Genomic DNA, 19,367 nt, shown 5'->3' with positions numbered 1-19,367 from the left:
CATCGCCAATTACAAACTCATGTTAATTTAAGGAGGCTTCCTTTGGCCCGTCAGTCAGGGTGATGTCAGGAAGCATTTCCTTACATAAAGGAGTAGAAACCTGGAATTTCTTCCTTCAGAAAGCTGCTGCTGAAGTTGGGTTTTGATTGAAAATTCCAACTATGATTGCTGTGTTTTACTTAGATATTGATGTTGCTAGATAAAGTAGAGTTGTACAAATACTGTTATCTGTTTGAATGTTAGAATAGGCGAAGTAGCTTTATTTTCAGTTGGTTCTTGGGATGTGGCTGTCACTGCCAAAAGCCAGCATTTATTGTCCACCTCTAACTGGCCTAGAAAAGGTGGTGATGAGTCATGAGCTTGGGCCATTATTGTGCTTGTGTGGCCATTTCAGAGAGTTGTTTAGGATTAATCACTGAGTGGAGATTGATGCACTGACTGCTGCTTGATAATAGTTTGTATATCACATTCGTCAAGTTAAATGTGTGTGTTTTTAATGTAGATACACTAAAGGCGTGGACATGTGGAGCATTGGCTGTATTCTAGGAGAGATGCTGCTTGGGAAACCACTTTTTCCAGGAACTTCCTCAATAAATCAAATCGAGAGAATCATGAGTGTAATTCCAGCTCCTTCCAAGGAAGGTACCCTTCACTGTTTAACAAACCTAATGTCGTATTACATTGTAGTACAATGGGCTGATGGACCCGGAACTACATTGTCCATTGCCTCCCGTTCCCCAAGGTGTGAATAATTCAAATATTCACATGTCATCTCCTACCTGAGGGATTGTAACCGAAGCCAGGCAGCCTGCCAGGCCTAGGGAGCAGAGGGATCCTATCAGATGATTGTGAGTGATTCTCCTGACTCTGGTCTGTCATGGAGTTGGGAGAACATTGGCGAGGTGCGGTCTCAGTGTGGATGGAACAACCACATCTTGCTCTGTCCCATTAATAACTTCACAGGCAATGGTTCCATAGGTAACTACTGTTCTCTCTCGTCACAGACATCCTGTCCATTAACTCTGATTATGGGGCCTCGGTTGTTCGGAAGGTGTTGAGCAGGTGGGTGAGTTATTTATGTACACCCTTACAGTGAAACATATTACTTACTTACAAAATCAGTTCACAGACTTTATCTTTGCCCACAGGCCCAGGTTTTCACTCGATCAGCTCCTGCCCAGCACCACACCACCAGACGCTCTGGACCTGCTGAATAAGCTGCTGGTATTCAACCCAGATCGTCGGCTGACTGCTGAGGAGAGCCTCTCCCACCCCTATGTCAACAGGTATCAGCAGGGAGCTGCTAGGGAAACCGAGAGAGGGACTGAGATTCCCAACATGGGGAATAAACTGGGAGAGGGACTGAGACTCTCGACATGGGGAATAAACAGGGAGGGACTGAGATTCCCAACATGTGGAATAAACTGGGAGAGGGACTGAGACTCTCGACATGGGGAATAAACTGGGAGAGGGACTGAGACTCTCGACATGGGGAATAAACTGGGAGGGACTGAGACTCGACATGGGGAATAAACTGGGAGAGGGACTGAGATTCCCGACATGGGGAATAAACTGGGAGGGACTGAGATTCCCGACATGGGGAATAAACTGGGAGAGGGACTGAGATTCCCGACGTGGGGAATAAACTGGGAGAGGGACTGAGATTCCCGACATGGGGAATAAACAGGGAGGGACTGAGATTCCCGACATGGGGAATAAACTGGGAGAGGGACTGAGACTCTCGACATGGGGAATAAACAGGGAGGGACTGAGATTCCCAACAGGGGGAATAAACTGGGAGAGGGACTGAGATTCCCGACATGGGGAATAAACAGGGAGGGACTGAGATTCCCAACATGTGGAATAAACTGGGAGAGGGACTGAGACTCTCGACATGGGGAATAAACTGGGAGAGGGACTGAGATTCCCGACATGGGGAATAAACAGGGAGAGGGACTAAGATTCCCGACATGGGGAATAAACTGGGAGAGGGACTGAGATTCCCGACATGGGGAATAAACTGGGAGAGGGACTGAGATTCCCGACATGGGGAATAAACAGGGAGGGACTGAGACTCTCGACATGGGGAATAAACAGGGAGAGGGACTGAGATTCCCGACATGGGGAATAAACTGGGAGGGACTGAGATTCCCGACATGGGGAATAAACTGGGAGAGGGACTGAGATTCCCGACGTGGGGAATAAACTGGGAGAGGGACTGAGACACTCGACATGGGGAATAAACAGGGAGGGACTGAGATTCCCGACATGGGGAATAAACTGGGAGAGGGACTGAGATTCCCGACATGGGGAATAAACTGGGAGAGGGACTGAGATTCCCGACATGGGGAATAAACTGGGAGAGGGACTGAGATTCCCGACATGGGGAATAAACTGGGAGAGGGACTGAGATTCCCGACATGGGGAATAAACAGGGAGGGACTGAGATTCCCGACATGGGGAATAAACAGGGAGGGACTGAGATTCCCGACATGGGGAATAAACTGGGAGGGACTGAGATTCCCGACATGGGGAATAAACTGGGAGGGACTGAGATTCCCGACATGGGGAATAAACTGGGAGAGGGACTGAGACTCGATATGGGGAATAGACAGGGAGGGACTGAGATTCCCCAGTATGGCGATTACACTGCGATTTCCTCACACAAAATAAAAACCTTAAGATGCAGGAGCAGAGGAACATCATTTAGCCTATGTTAAATTCACCACTTTCTGAGAAAACAAATTCCTTCTCTTACCTCTGTCTTAAATGTGCAACAGTTTTGTCTGAGATTATGCCCTATGATCCTCAACACTCGATCAATGGGATAAACCTTTCCATGTCCATCCAGTTATTTCCCCTGAGAATATTGTATGTTTCAAAAAGCTCTCTTCTCATTTTCTAAATTCCAATGCATACAATCCAACATTCTCAAGGGGGAGGTGATAGTTTAGCAATAGTTCCACCAGACTATGATGTGGAGCTGCCAGTGTTGGACTGGGGTGGACAAAGTTAAAAATCACACAACACCAGGTTATAATCTACCTGATGAAGGAGCGGTGCTCCGAAAGCTAGTGCTTCCAATTAAACCTGTTGGACTATAACCTGGTGTTGTGGGATTTTTAACTTCGCTAAACCAGTAATTGTAAGATTCAGGTAATGGTCTGAGAACCTGGGTTTGAATTCCATCACAGCAGAATTTTTAAAACTATTATTTTTTGATTTTTAATGATGACCATGAAACAATTGTTGGTTTTTGTTAAAACCCACCTGGTACACTAATGCCCTTTAGGGAAGGGAATCGCTGTCTACCCGGGCAAGCCAACGTATGAGTCCAGAGCCACAACAATGTGGTTGACTCTCAACTGTCCACTGAAATGGTCTAGCTGAAATTCGGTTGTATCAATTGGTAGAAAGGAGATAAGGAATCAAACTGCATGTACCACTTGGCAGCAGAAACAACAACCTCAAACCCAGCCCTGTCACAGACTCATAGAATCCCTACAGTGTGAAAGCAGGACATTCAGCCCATTGAGTCCACACTGACTCTCCAAAGAGCATCCCAACCAGATCCATTCCCTTACCTTGTCCCTGTATCTCTGTATTTCCCATGGCTAATCCATTTAACCTGGACTGTGGGACAAAATCAGAGCATCTGAAAGAAATCCAAGCAGACGCAAGAAGAATGTGCAAACTCCAACAGACAGTCACCCGAGGCTGGAATCGAAGCTGGGTCCCTGGCGCTGTGAGGCAGCAGTGCTAACCACTGAGTCACTGTGCCAGGACCCTGCAAAGTCCTCCTTACTAACAGTTGGGGACGAGTGCCAAAATTGAGAGAACTGTCTCGCAGACTAGATTGTTAAAGTGCAAAAATGGCCTTCAGTAGAGTGTTGTGCTCTTCCTGTCGGATAAAGGAGATTGGGGAGAATTTCTATGTTACTAATGATTATGTCTGCGTAAGTGTGTTTGGTTACAAATCTTACCAGATTGTATGGATTGGTTGGAGTGGCAATTAGAGGCAATGAGGAACTTACAGGAGCTAGGGGGTGTTATGGATGGCAGTTATAGAAAGGGAGAAAAACTGCAGATAGAGTCAAGTAGGTGGGTTACCACCAAGAAAGGTAGGAGAGGGAGGTAGGTAGTGCAGGAGTCTCAACCAAGTATGCTGTTTTAGAAAATGTAGGGGGTGATGGACTCTCAGGGGAACATAGCATGAACAGCCAAATTTCTGGTACTGAGATTGGCTCTAATGTAATGTGGGATACATCTGGTTCCAAGTGCTTGACTGTGAGAGAGGACTCTCTAGTCAGAGGCACAAATAGGTGTTCCTGCAGCTGACAGTCAGAAGGCAGAATGATGTGTTGCCTCCCTGGTGCCAACAGGATATCTTGGATAGCGTGCAGGATATTCTCAAAGGGGAGTGGGACCAGCAGGAGGTCATAGTACACTTTGGATCTAGCAACACAGGAGGAGAAAAGGATGAGATTCTGAAGGGAGAATATAAGATGTTAGGCAGGAATTTAAAAAGAAGGTCCTCGAGGGTAGTAATATCTGGATTACTCCCAGTGCTATGAGCTAGTGAGGGTAGGAATAGGATGATAGAGCAGGTGAATGCATGGCTGAGGAGCTGGTGCAGGGGAGAAGGATTCACATTTTTGATCATTGGAATCCCTTCTGAGGTAGAGTGACCTGTATAAGAAGGATGGATTACACCTGAATTGGAAGGGGACCATTATAGTGGCAGGGAGATTTGCTAGTGTTGCTCTGGAGGATTTAAACTAGTAAGGTGGGGGTGTGGGACTCAGGGGATAGTGAGGTCAGTCTGAGACTGGTACAGTTGAAGGCATTCAACAAGGTTCCTCATGGGAGACTGGTTAGTAAAGTTAGATCTCATGGAATACAGGGAGAACTAGTTATTTGGATACAGAACTGGCTCGAAGGTAGACAGAAGGTGGTAGTGGAGGATTACCTTTTAGACTGGAGGCCTGTGATGAGTGGTGTGGTGGTCCACTACTCTTCGTCATTTACATAAATGATTTGGATGTGAACATAGGAGGTACAGTTAGTAAGTTTGCAGATGACACCAAAATTGGAGGTGTATGGACAGTGAAGAAGGTTACCTCTGAGTACAATGGGATCTTGAACCTGGGGAGACCTTGGAGTGCAGGTTCATAGTTCCTTGAACTGGAGTCGCAGGTAGATAGGATAGTGAAGAAGGCGTTTAGTATGCTTTCCTTTATTGGCCAGAGCATTGAGTATAGGAATTGGGAGTTATGTTGCGGCTGTGCAGGACATTGGTTAGGCCACTGTTGGAATATTGTGTGCGGTTCTGGTCTCCTTGCTATAAGAAGGATGTTGTGAAACTTGAAAGAGTTCAGAAAAGATTTACAAACATGTTGCCAGGTTTGATGGTTTGTGCTATAGAGAGAGGCTGGGGCTAGAAAGGGTAAACAGGCAAGGTCTTTCCCCTGGGGTGGGGAGAGTCCAGAACTAGAGGGCATAGGTTCAAGGTGAGAGGGGAAAGATTTAAAAGTCCAGAACTAGAGGGCATAGGTTCAAGGTGAGAGGGGAAAGATTTAAAAGGAGCCACTTTTTCACGCAAAACTTGTGCATATTTGAAATGAGCTGCCAGAGGAAGTGCTGGAGGCTGGTACGAATACAACATTGAAAAGACATCTGGATGGGTATATGAATAGGAAGGGTTTGGAGGGATACGGGCCAAATGCTGACTAGTTTAATTTAGAATATCTGGTCGGGCATGGATGAGTTTAACCAAAGGTTCTGTTTCCATGCTATCTCTATGACTAGTCAAGAAACAGACTAACATAGTTATACTGACAGAGTCATACCTTAATGATAATGTCGCAGCCACTATCATCACTAACCCAGTAGAGGGTATGGTATGGTGGTTGGGGCTGCCCCAAGCGTCAATAACCTTGACCCTGGACCCAATAAAGTCTCTGGTTAAATAAGGACAAGGAAAATGCCTGCTGAATACCACATACCACTGTCCTCAGCTGATGAATCGGTGCTCCTCCATGTTGAACAACAATTAGAGGAAACAGAGGTTGGCAAGATCATAAATTGTACTCTGGATGGGGGATTTCACTGTCCACATCCAGCAGTATTACTGATGGAGCTGGTTGGATCCTGAAGGACATAGCTGCTAGACTAGGTCTGCGGCAGGTGGTGAGGGAACCAACAAATGGGAAAAACATACCTGACCTCATCCTTACCAGTCTGCTGGCTGCAGGTGCATCTGTCCATGACAGTATTAATAAGATTGGCCATTGCACAGTTGTTGTGGAGACAAACCCCTGCATTCACATTGGGAATACCCTCTATCATGTTGTGTGGTACCATCACTATGCTAAATGGGACAGGCTGCAAACAAATTTAGCAACTGAACACTGGGAATGCAAGGGGTGCTGTGGGCCATCAACAGCAGCAGAATTATACTCCAGCACAATCTAACCTCATGGCCTGGCATATTCCCCATTCAACCATTACCATTAAACCAGTTTCCTCTCGCAATCCAAAGATGTGTACATTAGGTGAATCGGCCATGCTAAATTGCCCGTAGTGTTAGGTGCATTAGTTAAGGGAGTGGATGGGGGTGGGTTGCTCTTTGGAGGGTCGGTGTGGACTTGTTGGGCTGAAGGGCCTGTTTCCACACTGTAGGGAATCTAATCTAATCTAAAAATGTTGCAATTGTATCAGCCTCCACCACATCCTCTGGCAGCTCATTCCATACACGTACCACCCTCTGTGTGAAAAAGTTGCCCCTTAGGTCTCTTTTATATCTTTCCCCTCTCACCCTAAACCTATGCCCTCTAGTTCTGGACTCCCCACCCCCAGGGGAAAGACCTTCTCTATTTATCCTATCCATTCCCCTCATGATTTTATAAGGTCACCCCTCAGCCTCTGACGTTCCAGGGAACACAGCCCCAGCCTGATCAACCCCTCCCTATAGCTATTGCTGTTACTTGACTGGCACTCAAATCCTGGAATTCCCTCCCTAACAGCATTGTGGAGCTACCTACAGCACATGGACTGCTATGGTTCAAGACAACTAGGCATTGGCAATAAATTTGATCCATCCAGCGATGCCCATATCCTGTAAATAAATGACTGAATGAAAGCCAAGGGATTGAAAGGTTACAAGGAGTAGGTGGTAATGTGCATTTAAGCTTACAATCAGATCGGAAAGAATCTTCTTGAATGGTGGAACAAACCCAATGGGGGTGCATGGCCTGCTCCTGATTTGTAATTTTGTATTTAACAAGGTTTGTACAGTATTCCTGAGTGAGTTTATCTCCCTATAGATTGGGTAAATCTAATAAGCACGCCTTCTCCATGTTGAGCCTGCAGATCATATATTAGGCTTACTCCTTATCCATGTAAGAACCCATCGGACCTGTGTGACACTGAGTAATTTCTCAATATCCCGACAGGCTGCTTGTAGAAAGCAGGGTACCTGAGCCCTAGGAACTGCAGCAGACCACCACCACCTTGAGGGCAACTCAGGAATAGCTAGTCCAGCTAGTGACAATTCCATCCAGTGGATACACAAAGGGAGCTCGGGGTGATTGTGTTGCTTTAATCAACAGGAGAGCTCAATTTGTCTTGTTGTTTTATTGCAGATTCCACAACCCATTGAAGGAACCAGGGCTAGATTGTGATATTATCCTTCCTGTGAATGATGACACACAGCTTTCTGTGGGAGAGTATCGGAACAAGCTGTACGAGGTGGTATATCAGTCTGTCCCCTGCATCATTCAGGACTCATCACCAATCACACTTCTAACTCTATTGACCTTAAATCTGTGTCTTGTGTCCTTCTACTTTCCCCTTTTATTGTATCAAAACCTTGCATGATCATAGAATCCCTACAAGTGTGGGTGCTGGCCATTTGTCCCACCAAGTCCACTCCAACCTAGATGTAGGTTTGCTCGTTGAGTTGGAAGGTTCATTTTCAAACGTTTCATCACCATACTAGATAACATCTTCAGTGAGCCTCCAGACGAAGCACTGCTGGTGTTTCCTGCTTTCTGTTTATATGTTTGGGGTTCCTTAAAGTGGTGACGTCATTTCCTACAGTGATGTTATTTCCTGTTATTTTTTTCTGAGGGGGTGGTAAATTGGATTCAAGTCAATGTGTTTGTTGATAGAGTTCGAGTTGGATTGCCATACTTCTCGGAATTCTCGTATGTGTCTCTGTTTGGCTTGTCCTGGGATGGATGTGTTGGCCCAGTCAAAGTGGTGTCCTTATACTAGTGAGAGTAGGTCATGTCTTTTTGTTGCTAGTTGATGTTTGTGTATCCTGGTGGCTAGTTTTCAGCCTGTTTGTCCAATGTAGTATTTGTTGCAGTTCTTGCAAGGTATTTTCTAAACAACATTAGTTTTGCTTGTTGTCTGTATAGGGTCTTTCAAATTCATTAGCTGCTGTTTTAGTGTGTTGGTTCACTCCACTCTATAATCCACTCCAACCCTCCAAAATGCATCCCACCCAGACTTGCCCCTACCCTATCCCTGTAACCCCGCATTTATCATGGCTCATCCACCTATGGGCAATTTAGCAGGGCGAATCCACTGAAGATCCACATCTTTGGACTGTGGGAGGAACCGGGAGGAAACGCACAGAGATACGGAGAGAATGTGCAAACTCCAGACCAATGGTCTCCTGAGTGCAGAATGAACCTCTGACCCTGGTGCTGTGAGGCAGCAGTGCTAACCACTGTGCCATGACCTCTCAGATTTTGTACATAAGACAGAAAGAAAGCAATTCCAGCAAAGGAACATAGGAACAGGATAAGACTCTTCAGCCCATCAAGCCAGTCCTGCCATTCAATTTGACTCTGGCTGACCAAACATTTCAATATCTTTTACACACCAATGACAATCGGGAATCTATCCATGTCTACTTTTGAACATACTCAGTGACAACTTTCACAACCTTCTGTAAGTAGAGAATTCTAAAAGTTCACAACCCTGAGTAAAAGACTTTCTTCTCAACTCAGTCCTCAGTGGCATACCCTTTATTTTTAGACTGTGCTCCCGGTTGCGGACTTTCACTTTACCGACATCAGTTCTTTCTAACTCTTTAAGTAATTTGCCTATGTATAATCAAGCCTTTCAATGTATTTCCCAATCCAACTCAGCCAATTCTTGTTTCATGCCTTCAGAATTTCCCTTATTAAAACTTAAAACCCTTGCTTCAGAATTAAAGAACAAAGGAGAACAAAGATAATTTACAGCCCAGGAATGGCCCTTCAGCCCTACTAGCCTGAGCTGATCCAAATCCACTATCTAAACCTGTCACCCAAATCCTAATCATCTGTATCCCTCTGCTCCCCACCGACTCATGCATCTTAAATGAATCTACCGTGCCTGCCTCTACCATCTCTGCTGGCAACGCATTCCAGGCGCCCACCACCCTCTGTGTAAAGTACTTTTCGCATGTATTCCCCCTTAAACTTTTCACCTCTCTCCTCGAACTCGTGACCTATTGTTATTGAGTCTCTCACTCTATTAAAAAGCTTGTCTCTATCCACCCTGTTTATACCCTGCCTGATTTTGTAAACCTCAATCAGGTCCCCCCCTCAATCTTCTTTTTTCTCGTGAAAATAAACCTAACCTACTCAACCTCTCTTCATAGCTAGCACCTTCCATACCAGGCAACATCCTCGTAAACCTTCTCTGCACCCTCTCCAAAGCATCCACATCCTTTTGGTAATGTGGCGACCAGAACTGTACACAGTATTCCAAATGTGGCCGAACCAAAGTCTTGTACAATTTTAACATGACTTGCTAGCTCTTATACTCAATACCCCGTCCGATGAAGGCAAGCATACCATATGCCTTCTTGACCACTCTATCCACCTGTGCAGCCACCTTCAGGGTACAATGGACCTGCACTCCCAGATCTCTCTGCTCATCAACTTTTCCCAAGGCTCTTCCATTTACAGCGTAGTTTGCTCTAGAATTAGACTTCCCAAAATGCATCACCTCACATTTGTCTGGATTGAACGCCATCTGCCACTTCTCCGCCCAAGTCTCCAGTCTATCTATATCCTCCCGTATTCTTTGACAGTCCCATATGCTTTCTGCTACTCCACCAATCTTTGTGTCATCTGAAAACTTGCTGATCATACCAACAATGCTCTCTTCCAGACTATTTATGTATATCACAAACAGTGGCCCTAGCCGTGATCCCTGTGGAACACCACTGGTCACCTTTCTCCATTTTGAAAAACTCCCTTCAGCCACTCCTCTGTCTCCTGTTGCTCAACACACTGCACACCATGTGACTTCACTTTCTCCATTAGTTTATCATGGGGAACCTTATCAAACGCCTTACTAAAGTCCATGTATATGACATCTACAGCCCTTCCTTCACCTATCAACTTGGTCGCTTTCTCAAAGAACTCTAAAAGTTGGTAAGGCATGATCTCCCCCACACAAATCCATGTTGCCTATCACTGATAAACCCATTTTTTTCCAAGTATAAATAGACTTTATCCCTCAATACCTTCTCCAGCAACTTTCGCACCACAGTTGAAGAGGGTGAAGACATGACTGCCAAGCTGGTTCAGTGCGCTACGTGCTTGATGTGGGAGGTCAACGACTCTGGTGTGTCTGGCTGGTATATGTGTGGAAAGTGTGTGCACGTTCAGCTACTGACAGAGCATATTGCAGCACTGATGAAAGAACTCGAGGACCTTAGGCTCATCCGAGAGAACGAGATCTTTCTGGAGAAGACCTTCAGCGAGGTTATTACACCGACCATACCAGAAGAGAGCAGACAATGAGGAAGGCAGAGAGGAGACAGGTGCAAGAGACCCCGGGGGAAGTACCTGTCAGGAACAAGTTGAATCTTTTGGAAACAGTAGAGACAGATGACACTGCCGGTCCGCGACGCGGCCAGGTCTGTCAATCAAAGGTTGGCGCAGAGGCAGAGTGGAAGAGTCGGACATCGCACAGAGCCGTGATGATAGGGGACTCCGTCGTGAGAGGAACTGACCGGGGTTTTTGTGGCAGCAGGCAGGACTTAAGGATGGTGTGTTGCCTTCCTGGTGCCAGGGTTAAAGACATCACAGACAAAGTGCAGGAAATCCTCAAGGACGAGGGTGAAGAGCCAGAGGTGGTGGTACATGTCGGCACAAATGATGTCAGGAAGAAGAGGAGGAACATACTACAGCGGGACTTCGGAGAACTAGGAAGAAGGCTGAAAAGCAGGACGTCCAAGGTGGTTATCTCCGGTTTGCTTCCAGTTCCTCGGGCTAGTGTGGCCAGAAACAGGGAGATAATGGACTTGAACGTGTGGCTGGGGAACTGGTGCAGGAAGCAAGGATTTAAATTCTTGGATCAGTGGGGTATGTTTTGTGGTAAACATAAATTCTACAAGAGAGACGGTTTGCACCTTAATAGGTTAGGGACCAGCATTCTGGCAGGCAGGTTTGCTACTGCAACACAGCTACGTTTAAACTAAGTAGCGGGGGGGGGGGGGGGGGGGAGGGGACAAACTGGATGTTTAAGAAGGAAATTGAAGGGAAAGTTAGAACAAGAGAAGTCAAGAAAGACAACTGTATCAATGAGGCAGAAAACTCAGAAAGGGATCATGCTGTAAGGTTGAGTGAAATAGGAGTTGATGGGAAGGGTGAGGGCAGTAACAAATTAAAAATACTATACATGAATGCACGAAGCATTAGAAATAAGATGGATGAGCTTGAGGCTCATTTGAAAATTGGTAGATACGATATTGTGGGGATAACTGAGACGTGGCTTCAAGTAGACAGGGCCTGGGAAATGAATATTCAAGGCTACATGTGCTATCGTAAGGACAGACTGATGGGCAGAGGGGGTGGGGTGGCCATGCTGGTAAGGGATGATATTCAGTCCCTTGCGCGGGGGGACCTAGAATCAGGGGAGTCATCTACAGGCCCCCAAACAGTAGTCTGGATGTCGGATGTAAGTTAAATCAGGAGCTGAAATTGGCCTGTCGCAAAGATGTTACTACAGTTGTTATGGGGGATTTTAACATGCAGGTAGACTGGGAGAATCAGGATGGTATTGGGCCACAAGAAAGAGACTTTGTGGAGTGCCTCAGAGATAGATTCTTAGAGCAGCTGGTGCTGGAGCCGACCAGGGAGAAGGCAATTCTGGATCTGGTATTGTGCAACGAACCAGAATTGGTCAGAGACCTCGAAGTGAAGGAGCCATTGGGAAGTAGTGACCAGAATACAATAAGCTTCAATCTGCAATTTGAGAGGGAGAGGGTACAGTCGGAAGTGACAGTACTTCTGTTAAATAAAGGGAACTATGGAGCTATGAGGGAGGAGCTGGCCAAAGTTCAATGGTGCAATACCTTAGCAGGGATGACCGTGGAGGAACAATGGCGGATATTTCTGTGTATAATGCACAAGTTGCAGGATCAGTTCATTCCTAAAAGGAAGAAAGATCCCAGGAGGAGGCATGGGTGGCCGTGGCTGATGAGGGAAGTAAAGAAACATATAAAGTTAAAAGAGAAAAAGTATAACATAGCAAAGATAAGTGGGAAAACGGAGGACTGGGAAGCTTTTAAAGAACAACAGAGGATTACTAAGAAGGAAATACGCAGAGAAAAAATGAGGTACGAAGGTAAACTGGCCAAAAATATAAAGGAGGATAGTAAAAGTTTTCTCAGGTATGTGAAAGGGAAAAAAATGGTTAAGACTAAAATTGGGTCCTTGAAGACAGAAACAGGGGAATATATTGCGGGGAACAGAGAAATGGCAGAAGAATTAAATTGGTACTTCAGATCTGTGTTCACTGGGGAAGACACAAGCAATCTCCCTGAGGTAACAGTGGCTGAAGGACCTGAACTGAAGGGAATTTATGTTTGCCAGGAATTGGTGTTGGCGAGACTGTTAGGTCTGAAGGTTGATAAGTCCCCGGGGCCTGATGGTCTACATCCCAGGGTACTGAAGGAGGTGGCTCTAGAAATCGTGGATGCGTTGGTGATTATTTTCCAGAGTTCGATAGATTCGGGATCAGTTCCTGTGGATTGGAGGGTGGCTAATGTTATACCACTTTTTAAGAAACGTGGTAGAGAGAAAGCAGGAAATTATAGACCAGTTAGTCTGACCTCAGTGGTGGGAAAGATGCTGGAGTCTATATAAAGGATGAAATTAAGACACATCTGGATAACAGGATAGGTCAGAGTCAGCATGGATTTATGAAGGGGAAATCATGCTGACTAATCTCCTAGAGTTTTTTGAGGATGTAACTCTGAAGATGGATGAGGGAGATCCAGATGTGGCGTACCTGGATTTTCAGAAAGCTTTTGATAAAGTCCCACATAGGAGGTTAGTGAGCAATAATAGGGCGCTTGGTATTGGGTGCAAAGTACTAACTTGGATTGAAAATTTGTTGGCTGATAGGAAACAAGATTAGTGATAAACGGCTCAATTTCGGGAATGGCAGGCAGTGACCAGTGGGGTACCGCAGGGATCAGTACTAGGACCGCAGCTTTTACAATATTATATTAATGATATAGAAGATGGTATTAGCAATAACATTAGCAAATTTTCTGATGATACTAAGCTGGGTGGCAGGGTGAAATGTGATGAGGATGTTAGGAGATTACAGGGTGACCTGGACAAGTTAGGTGAGTGGTCAGATGCATGGCAGATGCAGTTTAATGTGGATAAATGTATGGTTATCCACTTTGGTGGCAAGAACAGGAAGGCAGATTACTACTTTAATGGAATCAATTTAGGTAAAGGGGCAGTACAGAGAGATCTGGGTGTTATTGTACACCAGTCAATGAAGGTAAGCATGCAGGTACAGCAGGTCATGAAGAAGGCTAATAGCATGCTGACCTTCATAACAAGAGGGATTGAGTATAGAAGCAAAGAGGTTCTTCTGCAGCTGTACAGGGCCTGGTGAGACCACACCTGGAATACTGTGTGCAGTTCTGGTCTCCAAATTTGAGGAAAGACATTCTGGCTATTGAGGGAGTGCAGCGTAGGTTCACGAGGTCAATTCCTGGAATGGCAGGATTACCTTACACTGAAAGACTGAAGCGACTGGGCTTGTATACCGTTGCGTTTAGAAGACTGAGAGGGGATTTGATTGAGACATATAAGATTATTAAAGGATTGGACACTCTGGCGGCAGGAAACATGTTTCCGCTGATGGGTGAGTGCCGAACCAGAGGACACAGCTTAAAAATACGGGGTAGACCATTTAGGACAGAGATGAGGAGAAACGTCTTCACCCAGAGAGTGGTGGCTGTGTGGAATGCTCTGCCCCAGAGGGCAGTGGAGGCCCACTCTCTGGATTCATTTAAGAAAGAGTTGGATAGAGCTCTCAAGGATAGTGGAATCAAGGATTATGGAGATAAGGCAGGAACAGGATACTGATTAAGGATGATCAGCCATGATCATATTGAATGGTGGTGCAGGCTCGAAGGGCAGAATGGCTCACTGGTCTGTAGTTACCCGGGATATCCCTACTACCCTTCTTGTACAGGGGGACAACGTGAGCAACCCTCCAGTCCTCCGGCACCTCACCTGTGCTAAAGGATGCTACAAAGATACCTGTCAGGGCTCCAGTTATTTCCTGTCTTGCCTCCCTCAGCAACCTGAGATGGATACCATCTGGTCTTGTGGATTTGTCCACCTTAATATCCTCTAGCCTACGCAACACATCTTCCCTTCTTATGCTAACGTGATCCAGAGTCAACAAACTTCTATCTAACTTCTATCTCTAATCTCAAACTTCATCATGTCCCTCTTCTCAGTGAACACTGATGCAAAGTAATCATTCAGAATCTCACCCATTTTCTCAGGTTCGACACATAGCCTGCCTTCCTTATCCTTTAGTGGACCATCCCTTTCTCTAGTTACCCGCTTGCTTCTTATATATGAATAAATTATATCAGATCTACTGTAAAATTATATCATGTTATGGTCACTCATCCCTTAAAGGTTCTTTTTACAACTAGGTTTTTAGTTTGCCGTTTTCATTACGTGATGCTATAATCGAAAATGGCCTTTCTTCCAGTTGGCTCCAATATTCCCTCCAACAGCCACAAAGGCCCACGTGCAACAGTTCAAAGGCCCACACAGTCATTCAGAAAATTAAAGGGAAATGCTGGTTCAGTCTTCCACAAACCACCCGTACCTACATGCTTCTCTCATCTCCTGATTAGTTAACTGCCATCGTTGTAGTCCCATAGGATCACTCTTATTAAGGCAAGGTGAGAAGGTAGGACCTTCACACTAACTTCAGCCAGTGCTGTTGGTGTGGTTCTGCATTGCAACCCAGCCATCTAGCTAAGTGACACCTGATCTCCTGGGCAATACCCGGCCCGACCCTCCCACTACTACTACTTGGTGGCCTATAAATAACTCTAATCAATATCCAATGCCCTTGCTGCTTCTGAGTTCACCCAAACAGATTCCACACATTGTTCTCCCTTATTAAGATACTGATCCCACCCCTAATTATAAGTGCAATTTGATCTCCTTTTCCCTCTTGTCTGTCTGTCCTAATGATTGAATATCCTTAACTATTCAGTTCCCAGTCCTGGTCACCATGCTGCTATGTTTCTGTATTGTTAATTAGGTTATACCCATGTGCCTTTAGATCATTGACTTTGCTGGAAATGCTGCAGCAAAGGTAGAGAGCCATATAGACTCATACAGCACAGAAGAGGCTCATCAGCACTGCCCTATCTACGCTAATCTAATTTCCCAGTGTTTGGGACGTTGTGATACTTAAAATGCTTATCCAAGTACTTTATGAACGTTTTGAGGTTTCCTACCTCAACGCTCCTCCCAGGCAGTGCATTTCAGTCCTCTACCACCCTATGGGTGAATAAGCACTTCTCCTTAAATCCCTTCAAAACCACCTGCCTTTCGCCTTGAAATTATGACCCTTTGCTATTTTACCCTTCATCTAAGGGATCAGCTGCTTCTTATCCACCCTGACAATGCCCCTCATAAGATTATACATCTCAATCCATAAGAAATAGGAACAAAAATGTGATGTTCAGTCCCTTCAGACAACTTTACCAATCAATAGGATCATATCTGACCTGACATTCCTCACTTGCACTTTCCTGTGTTTTCCCTGTAATCCTTGATTCCCTTACAGATCAAGAATCTTCCATCTCATCCTTAAATATACACAAGGTCTATGCCCCACAGCTCTCTGTGGCAAAGAGTCCCAAGACACTCAGCCCTCTGAGAAAAGACATTTCTCCTTGTCTCCGTTTTAAATTGGTGTCCCTTTACTCTGAGCCTATGACCTCTGGTCCTAGACTCTCCCATGAAGAGAACCATCCTCTCAGCATTCACTTTGTCAAGCCCCTTAAGAATACGATATGTTTTAATGAGGTCACCTCTTATTCTCCTAAATGAGTAGAGTCTCAACGTGTTTTACTTTGCTCATAATACAATTCCTCCATACCAGTGATCATCCAAGTGAATCTTCTCTGAACTGTCTCAAATGGAATGATACCTTTCCTTAAATAAGGGAACCAAAACTGCTCACAATATTCCAGATGTGGTCTCATATTATACAGTTGCAGTCTTATATTCCAACCCTCTTGAAATAAAGGCCAATATTCCATTCGCCTTTCCTGATTACCTGCTGCACCAATGTTCTAGCTTTTTGAGTTTCGTTTACACGTAGCCCTCAAATCCCTTTGTGTTCCAACTTTCTGCACTTTTTCTCCATTTAAATAGTACTCTATTCTTTTGATCTCCCTTTCAAAATGAACAACTTCACATCTTCCCACTTTCTACTCCTTTTGTTAACTTTTTGCCTACTTAGCTATGACTATCTCTCTGTGAACTGTTTATATCCCTCCCACAACTTGTGCGTTCTGTCTACGTCTGTGTCATTTGCAAATTAGACTACAGTACATTTGTTTCCTTCCTCCAAATCTTTGTCTTTTTGACATCATTCTGCTTTTGAAGCATGCTCAATGCTCAGTTTTGATTCTCCTGCCTTCTAGTCTACCCAGATCTTTTTTGGTTTCATGTAACTTGTTTAACTGCCTTCCAATTTGTGTTACCCCTCAGATTCCCATCCCACAGCAGTACTGGCAAATCTCCAAGCGTCAATATTAGTCCTAGTCCTGTAAAAGATGTACCCACCTACCCAGGACTGGACCCAGTTCCTCAGAAACCTGATGCTCTCCAAGCTCTCTCTTTTCTCTCTCTCTCTTCTCTCTCTCTCTCCCTTTCTCTCTCTCTCTCTCTCTCTCTCTCTCTCTCTCTCTCTTCTCTTCTCTTCTCTTCTCTTCTCTTCTCTTCTCTTCTCTTCTCTCTCTCTCTCTTCTCTTCTCTCTCTCTCTCTCTCTCTCTCTCTCTCTCTCTCTTCTCTCTCTCTCTCTTCTCTCTCTCTCTCTTCTCTCTCTCTTCTCTCTCTCTTCTCTCTCTCTTCTCTCTCTCTTCTCTCTCTCCTCTCTCTCTCTCTCTCTCTCTTTCATTGAATTCCCTCATCTCTGTGTTACACCTCACTGGGGTAGCGCATTGGAAATCAAGCCCTGTTGTGAAAGTGCAAATTTCTTTTGATCCATTGCTCACATTGCATGTGAAATAATGGGGGATTGGGTAGGTGGACGGTCTAGGTCTTGGTATGAAGCTGATTAGATTAGATTTCCTACAGTGTGGAAACAGGCCCTTCGGCCCAACAAATCCACACTGACCTGCCGAAGCGCAACCCACCCAAACCCATTCCCCTACATTTACCCCTGCACCTAACACTACGGGCAATTTAGCCTGGCTAATTCACCTAACCTGCAAATTTTTGGACTGTGGGAGGAAACCGGAGCACCCGGAGGAAACCCACGCAGACACGGGGAGAATGTGCAAACTCCACACAGTCAGTCGCCTGAGGCTGGAAACAAACCTGGGTCCCTGGTGCTGCGAGGCAGCAGTGCTAACCACTGTGCCACCGTGCCGCCCATTTAGAGAAATGATGTGGACTCGATGGGCTGAATGGCCTTTTTCGGCACTGTAGGCATTCTATGATTCTGTGAACTGCTCTTTCACTCCTCTCTGCCTCTGTCAAAAGTATTTAAAAAATGTGTTTTCCAACAGTTTTCAGTTCTGAAGCAGACCCTCACCAGACTTGAAACATTAACTCTGTTTCTCTCTCAGCATATCTATCAGATCTGCCGAGTTTCTCTGGCTTTCTCTGTAATTGTTTCAGATTTCTAGCCTCTGCAGTAGGAAGCCTTTATTCGATTGTTTTTGGTGTTGTGTTTAGATGATTCTAGAGAGAAAGATGAATGTTCGACTCCAGAAGCGCTTGCTGAAGGGACCAGAGCCAGCAAAACCATCGCCAGACCCTGACCAGAAAGAACCAACATCAACCAAAACCACAGGTGTACCTCCCACAGAGGGAGCCATCCCACCTGTGCTGCATGGAGACCGAGTGCTCAGTAATCCAACAACAAACCTCAGCTCATATAATCCAATAACTCACAGCACCATATCATATGTATCCTCTCACAGTGAGTATCAGGTGGCAATGCTTGCTCCCAGCAAAAACAATTGCTGTGAAGCTCGTTAACATAAGGATTGGCACAGATCACATAGCTCCTTGAAACTACTGAATCATTCATTATTATTGTGGATGATCTGATTGTAGCCTTGATTCTCTGAGACAGCAAAAATCACTCTCCCAGCCTTAAGTATATCCAACAATGGAGACTCCACAATTCTTTCGGACAGAGAACTCCAAATATTTACCTTTGAGTGAGTAATTTCTCCATTTCCCTGTCCTCAGTGACCTGCCTATTACCCTGAGACTGTATCCTGTATATTAGATTCTGCAGCTGGGCGAGCTATTTTGGAGATCAGTCATCAGTCAGGATGTTGCCTGCTGTGGTGGGAAGGTCTTATGAGCAAAGGCTGAGGGACTTGAGGCTGTTTTCGTTAGAGAGAAGGTTGAGAGGTGACTTAATAGAGACATATAAGATAATCAGAGGGTTAGATAGGGTGGACAGGGAGAGGCATTTTCCTCGGACGGTGAAGGCTAGCACGAGGGGACATTGCTTTAAATTGAGGGGTGATAGATATAGGACAGATGTCAGAGGTAGTTTCTTTACTCAGAGTAGTAGGGGCGTGGGACACACAGCCTGCAGCAGTAGTAGACTCACCAACTTTAAGGGCATTTCAATGGTCATTGGATAAACATATGGATGAAAACTGAATAGTGTAGGATAGATGAGCTTCAGATTGGTTCCACAGGTCGGCGCAACATCGAGGGCCGAAGGGCCTGTACTGTGCTGTAATGTTCTATGTTCTACTGTTCAGGAGTTCCTCAGGGTAGTGACCTAGGCTCAACCAACCTCAGCCACTTCA

The 19,367-nt window shown here is 45.3% G+C and overlaps 1 protein-coding gene across 3 annotated transcripts in view; it reads left to right on the top strand.

The window, feature by feature from the left end:
• mapk15 (mitogen-activated protein kinase 15) overlaps positions 1–19,367 on the top strand; it is a 78,645-nt gene that overhangs the window by 45,943 nt on the left and 13,335 nt on the right. For all 3 annotated transcript variants that reach the window (XM_087987753.1, XM_087987751.1, XM_087987752.1), the window contains 5 exons: positions 503–642; positions 1,005–1,062; positions 1,149–1,286; positions 7,644–7,749; positions 18,268–18,514. In XM_087987753.1, the coding sequence (XP_087843879.1) occupies positions 503–642; positions 1,005–1,062; positions 1,149–1,286; positions 7,644–7,749; positions 18,268–18,514 (689 nt within the window). The remainder of the gene's footprint in view (positions 1–502; positions 643–1,004; positions 1,063–1,148; positions 1,287–7,643; positions 7,750–18,267; positions 18,515–19,367) is intronic.

The sequence above is a fragment of the Chiloscyllium plagiosum genome, unplaced genomic scaffold, assembly GCF_037043375.1.
Source record: "Chiloscyllium plagiosum isolate Xiang-an unplaced genomic scaffold, Cpla_swu_hap1 HiC_scaffold_5, whole genome shotgun sequence".
Taxonomy (NCBI): domain Eukaryota; kingdom Metazoa; phylum Chordata; class Chondrichthyes; order Orectolobiformes; family Hemiscylliidae; genus Chiloscyllium; species Chiloscyllium plagiosum.
Note: the sequence above shows the minus strand (reverse complement) of the source record. Positions and strands in the feature narration are given on the sequence as shown.